The 18,549-nt window shown below is 39.7% G+C and overlaps 1 protein-coding gene across 2 annotated transcripts in view; it reads right to left on the reverse strand.

Annotated features, from left to right (window-relative positions):
- ATP10B (ATPase phospholipid transporting 10B (putative)) overlaps positions 1 to 13,210 on the reverse strand; it is a 59,039-nt gene extending 45,829 nt beyond the window's left edge. The window contains exons 1-2 of one of the 2 annotated variants that reach the window (XM_075056645.1): positions 12,933 to 13,210; positions 11,680 to 11,874 (exon numbers count right to left, since the gene is read on the reverse strand). In XM_075056645.1, coding sequence (XP_074912746.1) covers positions 11,680 to 11,874; positions 12,933 to 13,207 — 470 coding nt within the window. In that variant the 5' untranslated portion in view covers positions 13,208 to 13,210. Of the gene's footprint in view, positions 1 to 9,571; positions 10,234 to 11,679; positions 11,875 to 12,932 lie in introns of those variants that run through there. The other variant, XM_075056644.1, reaches the window with a different exon arrangement.
- Between the last annotated feature and the right edge of the window lie 5,339 nt (positions 13,211 to 18,549).

Below are 18,549 nucleotides of genomic sequence, written 5' to 3' on the forward strand. Positions count from 1 at the left end.
TGCACGCCTGCACGGCTGTGATCTTATTGGCATCACAGAGGTGTGGTGGGATGGCTCCTATGACTGGAGTGTTGGAAAGGAAGGGTACAGGCTCTTTAGGAAGGACAGGCAGGGGACACAAGGAGGGGGTGTCACCCCCTATGTCAGTGACCAGCTGGAGTCCATGGAGCTCCGCCTGGGGGTGGATGAGGAGCCGACAGAGAGCTTATGGGTCAGGATGAAAGGGAGGGCAGGGACAGGTGACATTAGAGTGGGGGTCTGCTACAGGCCACCCCACCAGGAAGAGCGAGTGGATAAGGTCCTCTATAGGCAGATAGGAGCAGTGTCATGTTTACAAACCCCAGTCCTCATGGGGGACTTCAACCACCCTGATGTCTGTTTTTAAAAAGGGAAAAAAGGAAGACCTGGGGAACTACAGGCCAGTCAGCCTCATCTCTGTGCCCAGCAAGATCATGGAGCAGATCTTCCTGGAAACTATCCTAAGGCACATGAAAAATAAGGAGGTGATTGGTGACAGCCAACATGGCTTCACTAAGGGCAAATCATGCCTGACAAATTTGGTGGTCTCCTATGATGGAGTTACAGCGTCAGTGGATAAGGGAAGAGCAACTGACATCATCTACCTGGACTTGTGCAAAGCATTTGACACAGTCCTGCACGACATCCTTGGTTCTAACTTGGAGAGACATGGATTTGATGGATGGACCACTTGGTGGATAAAGAATTGGCTGGATGGTCACACTCAAAGAGTTGCAATCAACGGCTCGATGTCCAAGTGGAGACCAGTGATGAGTGGCATTCCTCAGGGGTCGGTGGTGTTTAACATCTTTGTCGGTGACATGGACAGTGGGATTGAGCGCACACTCAGCCAGTTTGCCGACGACACCAAGCTGTGTGGTGCGGTCAACATGCTGGAGGGACGGGATGCCATCCAGAGGGACCTTGACAGGCTTGAGAGGTGGGCCTCTGTGAACCTCATGATGTTCAACAAGGCCAAGTGCAAGGTCCCGCACATGGGTTGGGGCAATCCCAAGCACAAATACAGGCTGAGCTGCGAGTGGATTGAGAGCAGCCCTGTGGAGGAGGACTTGGGGGTGTTCATTGATGAGAAGCTCAACATGACCCAGCAATGTGAGTTTGCGGCGCAAAAAGCCAACCGTATCCTGGGCTGCATCAAAAAAAAGTGTGGCCAGCAGGTCGAGGGAGGTGATTCTCCCCCTCTACTCCGTTCTTGAGAGACCCCACCTGCAGTACTGCGTTCAGCTCTGGGGCCCCCAGCGTAAGAAGGACGTGGACCTGTTGGAGGGACTCCAGTGCAAGGCCACAAAACTGATCAGGGGGCTGGAGCACCTCCCCTGTGAGGACAGGCTGAGAGAGTTGAGGCTGTTCAGCCTGGAGAAGAGAAGGTTCCGGGGAGACCTTATAGCAGCCTGCCAGTACCTGAAGGGGCCTGCAGGAAAGCTGTAGAGGACTTTTTACAAGGGCATGTAGTGATAGGACAGGGCGTAATGAATTTAAACTGAAAGAGGGTAGATTTAGATTAGATATTAGGAGGAAATTCTTTACAGTGAGGGTGGTGAGGCACTGGAACAGGTTGCCCAGGGAGGCTGTGGATGCCCCATCCCTGGCAGTGTTCAGGCCAGGTTGGATGGGGCTTTGAGCAACCTGGTCTAGTGGAAGGTGTCCCTGCCCATGGCAGGGGGGTTGGAACTAGATGTGCTCTAAGGTCACTTCCAACCCAAACCATTCTATGATTCTGTGGGGCTTCAGGGCTGTGGGATGCCAAAGGCATGATCTAAAATAAAAGTTTCTCAGTACCTTCTCTCCTTTACCAGTCAATTTATCAACGGCGCAGTTAAAAAGTGTTCCCTTGCTGTCCTGGGGTAATGGGTAGCATGATAATGCCCATCAGAGGAGAGTGCTGACAAAAAGAGGCATTTAGCCTTGAACAGTCGAAGTGAAGTCTGCCAGAATTTGTTATTGGACTCATCATATCTGACCAAAAGGCTCAAACGAAATAGACTTTATGAAGTCATTTCTGGGAAGAAAGGATCATAAAAAAATCCTGCTGTGGCTGGAGATTGTGGGGGAGCATGAATAAATTATTGACTTTGTGTCAACAATTTAATTTCATGTCCTTGGATTCAATAAAGATAAATCTCAAACAAAAACTGGGTCAAAATGGATGGTGAATGGGAGCAAATAAAAATTATTGGTCTGCTCCCCAGAGGAGATTAAATAAAGGTCATTTTTCATGTGCACTCCCCAGCATGTGTATGAGTCCTAGATTGTCTTAGAGAAAGATCTTCAGAAATCTTTATCATCTAGAAGTATCATACCATCCAATTAGTTCAGTGAGTCTTATTTCCTTGAATTACTGCAAGCTTCACCTCAGGATCCTTTGCAGCTTGAAGTAAAGACATTGTTTGCTCAACCTTTCATTCCCTAAATTGCCACAAAGTTATAACACTTGGAAAAAAATATCAGTGTCACAAATAGACAAAGCCAAATGTTTGTACTTTATCTTATGTAAATTCACTAGAATGTTATATTTGAAAATGGGCCCCCTCAAGCATCACCTACTTTATAAAAAATTGTAATGTTCTGAGATTCTCAGTTCTACACAGACAACAGGTAGAATCACACAGCTACTTATCCTTTACAGTCTATTTTTGCAAATCGAAATCCCACACATTTTTATGCTATCAAAGATTACACCAGGAAAAACCTCACAAAATGTTTTCAAATAGCACTTTGTGGCCATGACCTCACAGTTAGGAGCTACTGTCATAAAACTTTGAAATACTGACAACAAAGGAGCAGATTTAGGACTTCAAGAAGGCACTAGACTGGAAAGGGACTGATTTCTGAAAGCTGTCCATAGGTCAGAGTACAGCACAACTTGGCTGATAGTATTCCTGAGCTAGAGATATTATCTGACCACGGGAAGGTACTGTGTTGTCCATGCCAATTCATCACCTGCTTCTGCCATGTTACCATTACAGCGGCTGGGAAGGTTGTTTTTGTGACACGAACATCATCCCAGCAGCATCAATGATGTCATTTAGCAGCGGCCAGTCCTGTAACAAGCCCTCATTAGCAAGCAGCTGTAGTCTTTCCCCGTAGCCCCAAACTCTCTCTCAGGATTTGAGTACTACTTTAAGATGGCAATGAGCATCTTTTAAAGATAACGGGAGTGAAATTTTTCTGAAGTTTAATAAAATTCATCTTTAATTATACTGGTTTGGCATTCCAAATTCCTCAATGCTAGCAACAGATCCTACCTTTTTATGTGCCAAAACTGCCCATAGCATCCTAACAAGGAAGTTATTGTCTCAGTGATAAAAGAAGCCTATATTCAACTTCCGTAATGGTGCTGCACTGCTCAGCAATAACGAAAACATCCCTGCATTATCAACACTGTTTTCAGCACAAATCCAAAACATAGGCCCATACTAGCTACTGTGAAGAAAATTAACTCTATCCCCTCCAAAACCAACACAGTAATCAATTCAAGTTGATGTGAACTTTAAGTACCAGAACTTTATAAATGTATTATATGTCCGTATACAAGGTTTTAGATTTAACTCACATTTTTAATTTTTGTCTCAATTTTATAATGACCTGTACCAAATGAAGAAATAAAATTAATATAAGTAAAAAGTATTTTGAGAACACATCTCCTTAGACTTTACTAGGTTCATTTTGTAATTTATGGATTACTGTATTTAGGAAGATCTTTTTTTTTTTTTTTTTTAATACTGCATTGAACAAAATGCTATTGCTATGATTCTGCCTGGCACCAGCTGGAATGAACAGGTAACTCCAAGGTTACTTACTTAATGACTGCTAATCAGTAGCATTAGTTTCTAAGGACTCCCATTAACTTACCAAGTTTCTGGAAGCCACAGCCGAGATCAGCTTTTTTGCTATACTCATCTCCTTACATGACCATGTAGCTCTTGAGGTCACGTGGCAGAAACCTGCTTCTCTCCAGGTTTTAGTGGTGTGTTACAACTCAGACAGATTCAGGCAGGATGGAGCTTAATGCTATGAGGTCATGATTCTGCAGGTCTCTGAGCCAAAACCATAGGTTCTTTTTTATCTGCCCTTTGTCTTTAGTCATTAGGTTCTGCTGCTGTCTGCTAAACCATTGAACCTTTGCTGTGAAGCAGCTTTAAATGCCTTGGCAGGTAATAGATCTTGAAGAAAGCTCTGATAAGGCAATATACAAACCAGTGGTAGCATTAGTAATGTATTTATGGATTTTCTTCCACAAAGACCAAGGATCCTCACTGTAGCAATACCCACTGACTGACAAGAACTGCTAGCTTGCTGCTCTTTGACTTTCAAGTGTTGCTGCCTGGACCAGCTGAGCGCTGAAAACTTGACATTTTTCTTTTGCATTTAGTCAGTGCAGCACGTCACGTATTTCTTCACCACACAATCAGCATGCTCATCATAAGATGAATTCATGTTTTAACTATTTCTTCACAATTTTGGTACCACTGGTTTCAAGCAGTTGCATGGTGACGTAACAAACCTGAGTGTACTGTTGGTTAAGGCCATTTTCTCAGCTCACTGGAAGTTTGAAGAATGCCTCAGCTTGCACAAACAGAAGGCACTGTTCCTGCCTTCACTAAAAGCCACTGTTAATTCAGGTATCCATAGTTAAACTAGGTACAAAAATTCCATAGTACCTGAGGTACATACAAGAGCTATACAGATGACAGAGCAGAGGATGCCCACTGCCAGTGACAGTCCCACACAGAGAACAAGATACTCACGTTTGACATTAAGCAAGGGAGTGGCATTGGATCTTTCCTGATGGATACTGAGTTGCAATGATATCATAGCACATAATAATCATGCAGTCATTGCTACTCTTATAAGAAATAATTCATGTTTCCACTGAACAAAGTGCATGCTTTGTGGCTGTCATAGGAATGCACCTTCAGCCGTATAAGAGGTGGAGATCTTGAGAAGACCTTCAGCCTCCAGCTGATGAAATTCATGCACTGTTGAGAGAAGGCACCACTGAGGTGTAGAAGCCTTGATATTGCTATGCCCAAGAAAACTGATTGCAATTCTGCCTGAGGGAATGTGGTGGGACTTGAAGCGAGCCACAGGCTTTACACTCTCTTTTTTTGGTGTATAAAATGAGCCCACTAAAGCCTCTAGCAGGCTCCTAGTCTTTAAAGTTATGCTTTGTTAGAAAACAAAAGTAATAAAGCATAAAGAAAAGGCTCTTTAACAAATGCAAACTCAGTGCTGCTGAACAGGACTTTAAATTAAAACATTGGCAACAAATCTCTTTTTGCTTACTGTGCCCTTGGCAGGATGGATTTTTCCTCTCGTCCTGCTTTTTACTGTACAAACTTTCAGGTTCACCCTGGGTTGAATGAGCTGCATGTGATGTTTCTGGCATTCAGAGGAAAGCTTTCTTTTCTCTTTCACCTCTGAGATTTGACAGTAGGTCAATTTATGTTTTCAAGCGTGCTCCCTACCCTTCTCTGCTGTCTTCCAGACACCACAGAGCTCTGTTGGTCGTTACATCCCTGGCCAGTCCCCGTTGCTCTCCCAGACATGGGCAGCATCCAGGGGAGGTGCAAACTCTCCTCCCTTCAGAAGGTCCAGCTTATCAGAGCATATGAAGGAGGCTGAAATAGAAAAGCAGCCTTCGTCCTCGCTACCCAGCTTCCCTAATTTTAAGAAAATAGAAAGTATACTATATATACACACAGTAACCTGTAGTCAAGCGGATCTCCATTGCTGTCAGAGAGATAAATTACAACACTGAATTAGAAAACTGCAATTGACTGAAATATTTTAATTGTCTTTCAAACCAGTGAGTCTAGCTTAAGCCACTTCCAGCTTTTCAGCTGTTGGCAGTTCTGACTTTGTGCAACACAGAGATGAGTTCTTTGTTTTTTCCTTATTTCCACATCACTGCTCTAGGACTAACTCAGAGTTAGTGCTGATGCAGAAAACTTTACATCTTCTAAAACCTTAGACTAAGCAGATAAAGGGTCACAGTGAAGGCCAGCCTAAATTTTTTGTATCACAGACATCGGTGAACCTACAGAGGAAGAGGATATTGATGCTTATAGGAACTACTTGAAAACCACAGGGCCTGAAAGCATCACAGAGGAACTTTCTATTGAAAGAGTAATCAAGCTATCTCATTTAGGAAGCCTGTTGACTTACCTAGTTATCCGACAGCTCCACAGGATGATTCAAAGCATATAAACTAGGCGTCTCTGAGTCACTGTCTCAGATATCTAAGTTTAGGCACTTAAAATTAAGCAACGTGAATAGCTTAAATAACATTAATGTTTTTATGGCTGCTGCTGTCTGATGTACGTGCATTCAGTCAAGCATGTTGCTGTGCCATTTTGAGCTGTGCATAGTCCTTGCATTTGTATCTGAATGTCTATTGAAACACTGAGAAAAAATTATGTTAAATTTTCCAGAAGTGTGAAATTGATGTAAAAACCTGGCTGGATGCTATGGAGTACTTACAGACCATTACAGCTTAATCCTAGGGGTATATCAGATCCAGGCCATACATTAATTACATATAAACTAGTTCGTTGAACAGTATAGAACTTCAAGAAAATTAAATAATAGCTTTTAGGAACTGTTGGGTTGACATTCACATACAGGTTTGTATACTACGTTCAGTGCTGGCCCCTGTTGTTAGTAAATTAATGACAAACTGGAGACAGTTCAGAGAAAAGTAATCACAGTAGGTTTGGAGGGACTGGCTGACAAGAAAGATGAAAAGAGTGGTCTATCTACAGATCTTGACTAAAATGAACATAATAAAAATTACACATATTTGAAGATTATAATTAAATGTTATGGATAAAGAATAATGAATTAGGGTTGCATGAAACCAGGTGACTTGAGGAATTTAAATGCAATTAAAAAGAGATAATAAAGTATAGTATCATAGAAAATGCTTTGACAATCATGTTTTGTAGTAATGGAAGCCCCCTTGCTTGGAAAATTTAAAAGCAAACAAAGTATATTTTAAGGAATACCGGGAGAAAGGAGGCAATTAAACTTAGTTCTGTACCATCTGCAATTGATTTTTTTGTTCTCTTTTGGTGTTGTGCAATTTGTTCTGACAGCACAACAGTTTGTATACAATTGTTATGATTTCAAAAGTTTTGGTTCAGAAATTAAAATTGCCACAATCAAACATTAGATCTAAGTTATTGCATCTCCCCAAAACACTACAATGCCTATTAATTGTCTCCCATTTTCTCAATTAAATGCTCTCTAAATACACTACTTCAAGCATCTTTTCCTTCATTTGACTAGCAGACTAGATTTCCCATTTCAGCTGATCTCCGCAAAAAGAAAATGAGAAGAAATGTGTTTACAGGGCAGCCTATTTAAATTCAATTTTCCTTGCTCTATGTTGAAAGAAGGCAAGTTACTGCATTTCTCCTAGTCTTCAAGAAAGTTTTGGAGAACACTCAGCATTTGGAAACGATTGTTCTGCCTTTGTATTTCTTTTGGAACAGGATCCAGGGTTCTTGTTATTGAAATCTGAAATGAAGACAATACACTCTCCAAGATTAACTCTTAAAATCTAAGTAATCTTTCATTTTAGGATGGAAGATCAGTTGTTCTATCAAAAAGAATTTTTTCCTGCCACAAGTTTAACAAAATTTGCAATGTCTTAAAAAAGACTTTCACCAATGTTCAAAAATTACCTAGAGCAGATGATTCATAAGGAAGAAAATTAGAAGACATCAAGCTCTTCCATGACTTTGCAGCTAGCAAGAAGAACAAGAAATATCAGCTTCCCAAAGCGCTATAGAAGCCTGATTAAAATTATTCATGACATAATAAGCTGTAGCTACTGATCTGATGGCAATTGTAATTACCTACGATTTTTCCAGTCAGGATGAGTGCTATAGTCTGAAATCCTCCTCATTTTCCTTTCCCTTACATCACCTTTTTGGGCCATAAAACCTTGGTCAAAGACAAGATTCTAGACCAGATTTATTCATAGATCAAAGTCTTTTTTATGGGATGGGATAACCAATTTTAAGAAAGGCCCATGTCAAGTTTCTGCATAAGAAAGTACTCATCGCTGTAACTTGAATCTGGATCTGTATGTATGTTGTAATTCCATGATGGACATTTTTCTCTTATACAAACCAAGTTTTACTGTATTCCCCACTTCTCATGTTCCAATGGTAAAAAGCTTTCAGGTATAAATTAACATGGTTGCTTTATGTAAAGAGGAAATAAATAAGATTCCTATGCAGATTCATTCATTAGTACCTACTGCACCACCTATTCTCTTTCATACTGGTTTTAACAAGTGTTAACAAATAATCCATTGCCTCATGGGTTAATGCAATATTGAAAAAATTAAAAAATCCAACTAGATTGCAATCTCAAAGGTAGGCAGAAGACGCAATTTTGCTACCCTACCCAAAGAGCTACAATTATTGACAGTCTTCATGGTGGAAAAGAAATCTCAAATGAACAATATTTAGAAACTTGTAAAATGCCTGCTTTTTCGGACAAGTTGGCAAGGAGAGCAGTGCAATTTTGTTTCTGACAAGTCATTATCTTTATGTGGGGTTAAGTTTAGCCCCCAGACAAGCAAATCCATTGTTTTCCTGTTCAACCAGCAGGATATAAAAATAAAAATCTGACAAACACATGCAAGAGAAACAAGCAGAAATGACAGCACTGTGTGATAAAAGCCAGAGTTCTGCAAGATCTTGCTTGTGAAAGCACACATTATATAAAGCACTGTTGATTAATTTGAGGGATGACAGGCAACATTCACGGAGATGGAAAGTTTTGCTCTTTGACTCTGAGATATGATATTTTAGCAGGGAGAAGTAATTTTCTACTTTGCTGAGAGAACTGTTTTGATACAATAAAACATAATTTTCAAACTTCTGAAAGTCCTAAAAGCAAGAGGTCAAGAATCATTCTGAAGTAGTGAGCACAGACACATATAGTTAATTGATTTAGAGATGACTGAACAGAGGCATATATTACTATCTCCCACTTTTAAACTGCATTTTTACAGTTTTATTTTACATACAACCCAGTAAAAGAAACACAAGTAAAAGCTAGTCTACAGTGTAGAGTATAAAATTAAATTTAGTCCAAAGAACTACATTTTTAGGAGGTTTCTTGGCATCTAAGAATGCAAATAGGTCTCATGACAGATCTTGTTCTGTGTTACCCTATATTGATAGAATTAAGGCCTCTTGAAAATTCCATAGAAATCTGGGTGTTCATAGCTATTTAAGCACCTGTTTTCACTGCATTCCATGTTTAAGAGGCCAATGGACACACCAATACCATGAAACTCAAACTTACCTTCCCAGTCTGAAAATGAGGTTTAAACAAAAAAGGAAATATCAGAACAGATACCAGGTGATATATAGTCACTATGAGTTTTTCCTGTTTCACTTAATCATTGTGATTTTCCAGCAGTTATTAATTTTTTTAAACAAAAAGCCTCACCATTGATAAAAGATCTCAAGCTAACTTTTTTTGGTAATAAAAGCTGTGTGAAACTCACCTGCTGTAAATGTAACATCCCATATGATTGATTTCCTTGTCTAATTTATACCGCCGAAAGTCCTCCCAAGCATCTTTAATGGCTGTAATGGCCATTATAACACAAATTGGGATCACAGAAACTTCTGGTTGGAAAGCATTCACCACTGGCACAAAATTCAGCAGTGCAATGACCACAAAATAAACATTGGCAAAGCGGTGAAACTGCTCATAGATATTTTTAGGGAGGAAAGTCAAGATGGTATATTTTGTGGTCTTAATTTTATTGGAGTCATAGTATATGTTTGGATTTTCCTTCCTCTTCTTACTTCCAAAGGGCAAATTGGAGATGATCACTCGTTTATTTTCATTTTTCTTCTTTCTTTTCTTTACTTTTCCTCTCGTTTCCAGCTCTTCATTTTGGATTTCAGTGTCTGGAGCACCACACCGGCAGCAGGTTTCCTTGAAAAAATGCTTTTTCCATATCATTCTAGAGAAGCAGCCTGGAACACTTTTCCTTGACATCTTGCTTTCCTCTCAAAAAGTAGCCTCAAGTTGAAAACCAACAGAGTCAGAAGAGTTCAATAATCCAAATAAACTCCTAAGTGGTGGAGAGAAGAGTCGAGATGTCCGAAGCCCAGGGCTGCCTCTCCTTCGGCTCCAACCTCCACCTGCCTAGGGACAGGTATCATCCTGACGCAGCTGCACCGGGTCCTAGAGCCTGCTGGGGAGGCTGCACCTCACGTATGACAAAAGCATCCTGAATGTTTTGTTATTCCTGTTAGCATACGCCTGGAGGCCCTGTTCGGAGCCTTTCCCTGGCATTGACTATCTGCTCACAGGAAGCGCCTCGGTTTTAACACAGAGCAGCGACAAAGCTAAGAACGTACACACAATTTCCATAGTTTACTCCATGAGTTTCGGAATCACTTTATAAGCCTGGGAGTTGCCAGGAAGTTCAAAGGTAATGGGCAGAGCTCTGTGGCCCAGAAGTCAACGGAAGATTGCTATAAGCCCCAGCACGGGCAGTATTTCTCTCCTTTACTTCCTCTATCTACTATTTGTATTCATGACCGCAATGTGGATTATTAAACAAACAACCCCCACCCCCCCAAACCAAGCAAACCTAGGGTTTGGTAGTTGCGGGAATTATACGTAGACACGGGCAATTGAAGGGCAGTTTACGTAGATTGCCCTCAGCCTCATCCTTCTCCTCTGATAGACCTCCTGCTTCTGGACACCCAAAGCGTCCCCCTCTCACCTAGTAATCCCTTCCAGCCTCTCGTTTCTTCTTCCTCATTGGTCCTTGTGCCTCTGACACATAAGTATGTAAGCACAGATGAGGGCTAATTTCCAAGAGAGCTAATGAGGTGTGTACAAACCATAGTAATAATTCTCTATGGCCTGGGCTTAAGGAGAGGTGAAAAAGGGAAGAGATCCAAACTTTTCAACTTCTTTTAAATGAAAACTATCTATTGCATTATGTAGTGACAAGCTTAGTAGTTTCAAGTCAAGTTAGTACTTGGACAAGAAACTCTGATGAAATTGAAATGTTGCAATAAGAATTGCACATGAAAATATTTCTTCCTTTTGAGTCAGTACTGAGCAAACATCACAGTTTACTGCGGGTGTTGTACTACCTCCAAAGCAAAACTATGCTGTATTGATCACCTGTGTTTACTGGAAGTCCTTTAAAATATTTTTCAGTTCCTGGTTATGCTTCACCTTGAATGTAGTTGATTATTAATTTTTGTATTGATGGTTTTAGCGTGAAACATCTGAAAGACATTGCTCCAGTTTGTTAAACAGCCCCAATAATCCTTTCCAGACTTGGATACGTTTCATTTTTCCTCCAGATCCTTCTGTCACCTGGAGAGGATGTTGTGTGTGTTGGCAAGCTAGTTTGGAAACTTGGAATGAAAACTTGTATATCAACACACACTTCAGTGATATCAGGATGACTTAAGTGGGATAGATGAGTTTTTTTTAAAGGCAGAACAAAACTCTTTTATAACAGCTTTTCCAAACTTACGGTACTCCAAAGGGCCAATGAGTAAATTACTGCAAAATCAGATGAGCAGTTTCCACCACATCAAATGCAAGGAAGAATAATTGGTTTAGTTTACTTACTTGTCATATACCCTGGTTTTAGAGAAGTTTATCTTCTTATCAAATCGGTATTTTCTATAGTCTTCAATAGCATCCTTAATCATACTGGCAAGCAACACCAAAATCAGAGGCAGCATAGTAATCTCCCTGTGGAAGACTTCCATTTGTGGGAACCAGTTCAGAACCACCAGAAAGAAGAAATAAAGATTACCTAGCCTGAAAAGGTATAAAATAAATTAAAAGTAGTCAGAATTTAGAATGTGTCCTTTCCTTAATGAACATCCCCCATTTTCTGTCAAAGGAACATTACTCATTCCACTCCTCTACCCTCCTCTTCCTTTCCCAGAATGAATTTATCAGTTGCTTACTGACATGCTGTTTTTTTCTTTGGAAGAGCCTGTGAGATACATTTTCATAATATTACAGCTATGTCCATTTTTCCACATATTACCAACATTTTTTATCTCTAGGAACTAAAACTTCTTTAATGATCCCCACTGCCTTAGTCTTGAAAATAAGCACAAAATCGAACAGAAGCCCAAAAAATCTTAAAAAACCAAACCAATGTAGCAGAATGGGTGTAAAACCCCACATGTTTAGAATCATGGAAATGCCATCATCAGGAATCCATGAAGGATTCCACCTTCATGGTGGAAGGTCAAATTATGAATGTGTAAATGTAACATATAGAATGAAAATTTCCAAGCTAGAGATGGATATACAACTTTCATTTATCTTTGTCATAGTGATATTTCCCTGGGCATCTTATTGACATGATTCATAATGCTGGGGGAGTACATAATTTCAAACCTAGCACTTGCATATACATGTATACTGTTTATAAGTTGGTAAACAAAGTCACTTGCATGCCATTAAAAACATACCAAAACTAATGTATGAGCCTCTGAAATCTACAGAATTTCATAGGTGTCTCAGCACATCCAATAAATGTCTTTTCACATTCTTAAAAATTAGAGGTTTATTCAACACAGAAACAGAGGGATTTTTAAATAAAAACTTGAAATTTTTACATAGAAAACTCTTCTAGCATTCAAACAAGAAAGCTGGCCACAGTGTCGGTTAAGCACACCTGCTGTTTACTTGCTTTAAACCTCCATTTCAGTGTGAATCGAGTGACATTTGGTTACAAATAATCATCACCTAAATTTTACTAATGTGGCAACTACAAAAGAAGCCCTTCTCCATTATCCTCAAATATCACCATTTCAGAGAGAGTTCTTAAATCTCACGTATCATTGAATGAATTTTTTTACCTGTGAAACTGCTCAAAAAGGTTTTTGGGCAAAAAAGTGAACCATGTGTATTTTGTGGTCTGTATCCTGTTTCCAGAATAAAATGTAGAAGCTCGTTTCCAGTCTTTCCACTGTCTGCCATTGTCAGGAAACACAATCCTCCATTTGTTTAAGTTGAATTTTGGGTTGTCTCTGACAGAAAACAGCAGTGGTGTCGATTCTGACAGAGGCTGGGAGGGACTTTCAGCTCCTAGTCGCTGCCAACGGTACAAAGCCGAGTCCACAGACAAAGCCATTCACAGCAGGGATGTCAGCCTGAAAGACAAATGCATGACAAGGACTGAAAACCAATTCCATTCTGATAGAAAATTCACTTCATATCTTGCTAGCAGAGGTTTAAAGCAGCAAACAATACTCCTGTACAGTGCATTCCTTGTTCAGTCTTTGAGCTCAGCACTTTCTGCAGAGAATGCACAGAATAAAAGATAGAACAAAATCTTCAATATGGAAAAATCTATTTCTATCTCTGGAGAAAAAAATATCCCAAATCTATTTTCTGTGTGCTATAACAGCAAACTAACAGAGATAAAGCCAATTTAACAGAGGTGAACAATGGCTTTTCCATCACAAATTCTGTATCATTTTCCTCAGTCATACACTGCCACCAAATCTATTCAGGCATTTTTCTTCAAATGTCTGACTTTCTCACAATACTTTTTCTGTTCACACTTACTTACAAAGGGACCGGTTCAGGTGTTGAATCTTAATAGCTCAGATAATAAAAAACTGCAGCATCAGCTTAATCTCATTTACACTCACATAACAGTTTTCCAGTCTCCACAGAAATCTGATCTGAGTGGAAAATGTCAGCCAGCACTAAAACAATGGATGTTTTATTGGTTGGAGAGATAAAGAAATTAAATCTCCCAATAGTAATCCTATTATCATTGAAGACTTGTCTTCTGAGTTGTTCACACATCCACAACTGCAATTGGGATCCAGCAAGCAGGACGCTTAGGCTCCAGCAGCACAGGTGTATATGCTGTTACGCTCAACCTAAACACAATAAATTCTCAAGTCAACAGCAGGAGTTTGAGGACTGGAACCTGCCGTGCAGCGATGAGGCACTAAATGTGAAAAAGCAAAAAAAAATAAAAGGCATCGGCCTTGTGCAACTTCAAGTTTCCACTAAACGAAACGTGTGAACTGAAGCCAACTCACTTAGAATGTAGGAAATACAGAGAAAAAAAATTACTTAAACTTAGACAATGGTCATTTAGATTAATTCACTGAAGAATTGGTTTAAACTTTATTTAACAGCAGCTGTATTTGAAGCAGATTAAGAATATCTGTACGTGTTTGTACAAGTCTAAATAAATACATTTCAAATACATTAAAACTTTGGAATTATTTATACCTTTATTACCAGTGAGTCCTTTGTTTGTGCTTTGCAGCTTCCTCTTTAATAAAGCCTACCTTTTACTCTACGCAGTATGTGACTTGCTTTGGAAAAAACCCTAATCATATTTAAAAATATGTACATTTTTGAGTCTTGGAAGGGGAAAAATATACTGTACTGTATTTCACTAACACATTTGAAGTGTGTTGTTTCATCAGCAAACAACAAGTACTGTTTATGCACTATTACTCACTAGCTGCTCAAAAAAACTTTAATTCAGAGTTCAGGTTGCTCAGCAGTGCCTGGGGTTCCTCTACAATGTTGAGAATGGCTAATTTATGCCTATCAGAAACTTGGAAATACCGGCTTGGTTGTTACAAACTTAAGTGCCAATACTTAATGAATCTAGACTTAATGTCATGTTACCCTGATAGAGAGTACTGAAACTACAAATTGCTAGGAAGACACAAAGGCAGGTAAATATCACAATAAGAAAATAAAGAGTTTTTAACAGAACTTGCCATTACTTGTGCTGTACTTCACCGGCTGGAATTCCAGCATTTATCCCTTGATTTTAGATGCCTTCACTGTGTTTGCAATAACTTTATTCACCTGTTGAAAGATGAGCCACTGCGAGGTAAAGCAGCTGCCATCGTGATAATGGGTTCATGTATACTTAAAAAATGATCTCCAGAGCTTGCTGAGTGTCAATAAAAGCAGCATGCCTGCAGGACCCCAGGCCACAGATGAACTGTAGGCAACAAGTAGTAAGTTGGAGATGGGAGAGAGACAGTGATTTGATGAAGGTGTGCTGAACCTAAACCAAGCATCAGGTTCTCCTTCACTCTGCATTTGTGCTGTGTTCCTGGGTGGTCCTTGAGCACCCATGGGAACATTGTGCTGATAGGCAGGAGAGGAAAATTAAGGCTTCATTTAGGACTAGTGAGAGCCTTGGGATAAGATACCAGCAAGCAGCTGTGTCTTAGCACAATGTAGTGGCATTTAGTTTATTTTGTTTCACTGTGTGTGAAGAGCTAGGAAAAAAAGACACTTAGACACAATAAGTATGGAGTACTGGCCTGGAGAGCGGAAGGAAAGCCTTTTATAATTTCCAAACTATAACAGCCAACATTTTTAGAAGACATGGATCTCAGGAACCTTTTCTCCATAAGATACCAGATTTAAACTACTAACATGAGAGAGAACTGGAAGCACAGCACAGATGATGACACACTTCCTTGTGCCTGGATTTTAGTGCACTTGGTGCTTGTTTAGTGAGAAAATCAATCATTCGAAGGTGTTACATTAACACAAACAACCTAAAGCTCTGAATGGCTTCATGCAGAACTGAATAAACTTGTAGGTTAATCCATAGACAGGATGACCTGTAATCCATGTTAACTACTCTGCCAATGCCTGAAGGAATGAGTACTTGACTGAAATCAAAATAATATTCAACTTAATCTTAGAGCCAGCACTTCCTCACAGTACAATTTTTAATCTGTGGTGCTGAAAGATTTTACAATGAAAAGGCAGAAAGTCAGTTGTTGGTAGTTACCAAAAAAGGCACAGTGATCACTCAGTGAAAATGCCCTAGTGATATGATGCAGCTCATGTTTGCTAGCTAAAGACAGGACCCTTTTGCCACGTTGTTCTGAGCAGTAAGCTCTACAGTTGATTTCACCTACATCATAAATTAAGATGTGAACAGTGGATGGAAGAGTAGCAGTCTTTATTGGCTCAGATACACACTGTACGACATACGTCTTTAACCACATTTTATATATATATATATATATACATATAAAAGTTGCACATAACAGAGCTACATGTATGAGTTACAACCTACCAGAGCACCAAATTCTTTCTATATCTGAGATACATCAAGGTAGGTTGAAATTCCTTAGAAATTACAAATGAAAAAAAAGCGTATTACTAAAAATGAAGGCAGACAAGATTAATTAAGGCAGCTTTACACATAAATAGTAGCATGTCTTCCACAGCTTCCCCTGGGAAACTTCTACAGCTTCACAAATCACAATTAGGCAAGTCTGCTCGACATTCAAGATAGGGTCTCTCCTCACCCCATCTTTAACTATTTACTTAGTGTATAAATCAATGAAAGAATCACTTAGTTTTATTCAGTTTAGAAATCAACCCTGTCCTCATGGCTTGCTTTGAAAGGCAGTGGTCATAAACAGTGCCATATCCATGAAGAGAGAGGCCAGCTGGTGCCACCATGCAATTAAATGTGTTGCAAGAGATCTAGAGACTTTATAACACAAACCATGCAAAACTAAGCAACTGTTATATGGGGGGTAAATAATGTACCTGGATGCACAATCAAAGCAGCAAGCTAATGGCTTTCTTGACATGTGAATTTCAGTGCTGGCAATGAAAAGATAGCAGAAGCAAATATAATGCTTATTATTTCAGATCAGTAAGAATAAAAAGGAGCCTTAAACTTGCCATCAATGTTAGGAGATGACCTAGCAGGAAAGAAGAAAGAACTCAAAGATACGTCCTTCTGTACAGTGACAATATTCTATAATTCAACCAACTGCTTACAAGAATATTCCAATTTACTGGCACTTTGATGTGTTATGCCAGTTACTTTCTGCATGGTAGGAAATCCATAAAAAATATTGCATTCCCTTGGCAATATATCTAAGGCATCTGTCCCAACTTTTTCTAAAAGAGCTTAATAAAATCCCTTTTCTACAATTCTAGAATATTTTACATGTACACACCCATTTGACTTATGTTTTTACAGAGATGTCATTGAAAGAATCCATGAAGGTGGATTTTTTCAACATACATTTACTGAAGTGACTGGTTTTCTTCCACCTAGCTAGTGAAGCTTCAGTACTGCAATACATATCCTGAAAGGGAAAGATCAAGGTGATGCAGACATTTCCAACACCATTATGTTTGGGATTTGCTAATCTATTCCACATCAGCACAGAGATTACGACAACTGCTAATTCCAGTGCTGGCACATTAGAGCTCTTGCTGTTTTGCCTAAGCTCCCCTTTGTCGGCCACTTCAGAAATGCTTGCCTTTAAAAGGAGTCAGCAGGTTCCAGTGGTCTGCTTTATTTCTGACTGGGATTTTGAGATTTTCCACAGGTTGAGGTCAGAAACGCCAGAGAAACACCAGCCATGGCTGCAGAAAGTTACGTCGTGCTCAGTTACCCTGTAACAGCTCAAGGTGCAAGGTGATGAGAAATACAAAGCAGGCACGTGGCTGTGCTTTGGCTCAGCGCTTGTCAGACTTGGAAACTAGGGGACAAAAAGAACCCCTGTATGTCCTTAAAACCACAAAACCTAGTAAGTGGGAGGGAGCCTGGAGACATTATTCAGGTAAGTCATACAGAGGAATACCCATGACAATTTCCCTCTATTGCTGTATAATCATGGCAGCATAAGCTTTTAGTGTCTCGCCATCCAGGCTTTTGTGAAGTTATAGTCAATTAATTCTATTATCATCATTCCCACCGAGTCCTACTCAACAGCCTAAAAAGCCTCAGTTTCAAAAAACTGTTTTCCCTCTCTCTTTCTATTCCATTATAGATGGATGTACTGTGGGCAGCTCTCAACAGGGCAGACATGTTTTTCTGATTTGTAATTCCCACACAGTTTTCCAGGGAGAAAACATGGGGCAATCTAGCCTAGGACAAGTTCTCTCCCTCCTTGTGTGGATGTGCCTCAAGGTTCCCACAACCACAGACATATATTCATTATATCTTATTCTTCCTTTCAGGAAAGGCACTCCTTCCCACAGTCCAGACTTTTCTCACTCTTCTCTGACTTTCCAGTGGAGCTACTATGGTGTCAAGAGACAGGCAAAAAGCTAAAACATGTCTAGGTATCTCAATTCCTGAACTTCTGCATTTGGAAAAAACAAGACAAGCAACATGTAAGTGACTAAACTATTATTTATCTATAGCAAAGGTAACTTATCCGTACAGAAATGTGTCACTTAGACACTGAGTTACATTAAGATGTGAGATGAGAAGAATGTACGCTGGTGTTAGCACAGGAGGTTAGAGGCAGTAGTCACATTATTTCACAAGCTTGCATAAAAATTTCTGAAATGTGAAGCAATAACTAAAGTGTGAAAACCTTTGCACCTCTCCCATAAAATTATGGAAGAATGTATGTCCAAGAAAGTTTTCAAGATTTCTGATATTTGATGAAGGAGCGAAGTGAACAATACCCTGTAAATTAAAATGGTATC

Source organism: Buteo buteo, chromosome 24 (assembly GCF_964188355.1).
Source record: "Buteo buteo chromosome 24, bButBut1.hap1.1, whole genome shotgun sequence".
In the NCBI taxonomy this organism is placed as follows: domain Eukaryota; kingdom Metazoa; phylum Chordata; class Aves; order Accipitriformes; family Accipitridae; genus Buteo; species Buteo buteo.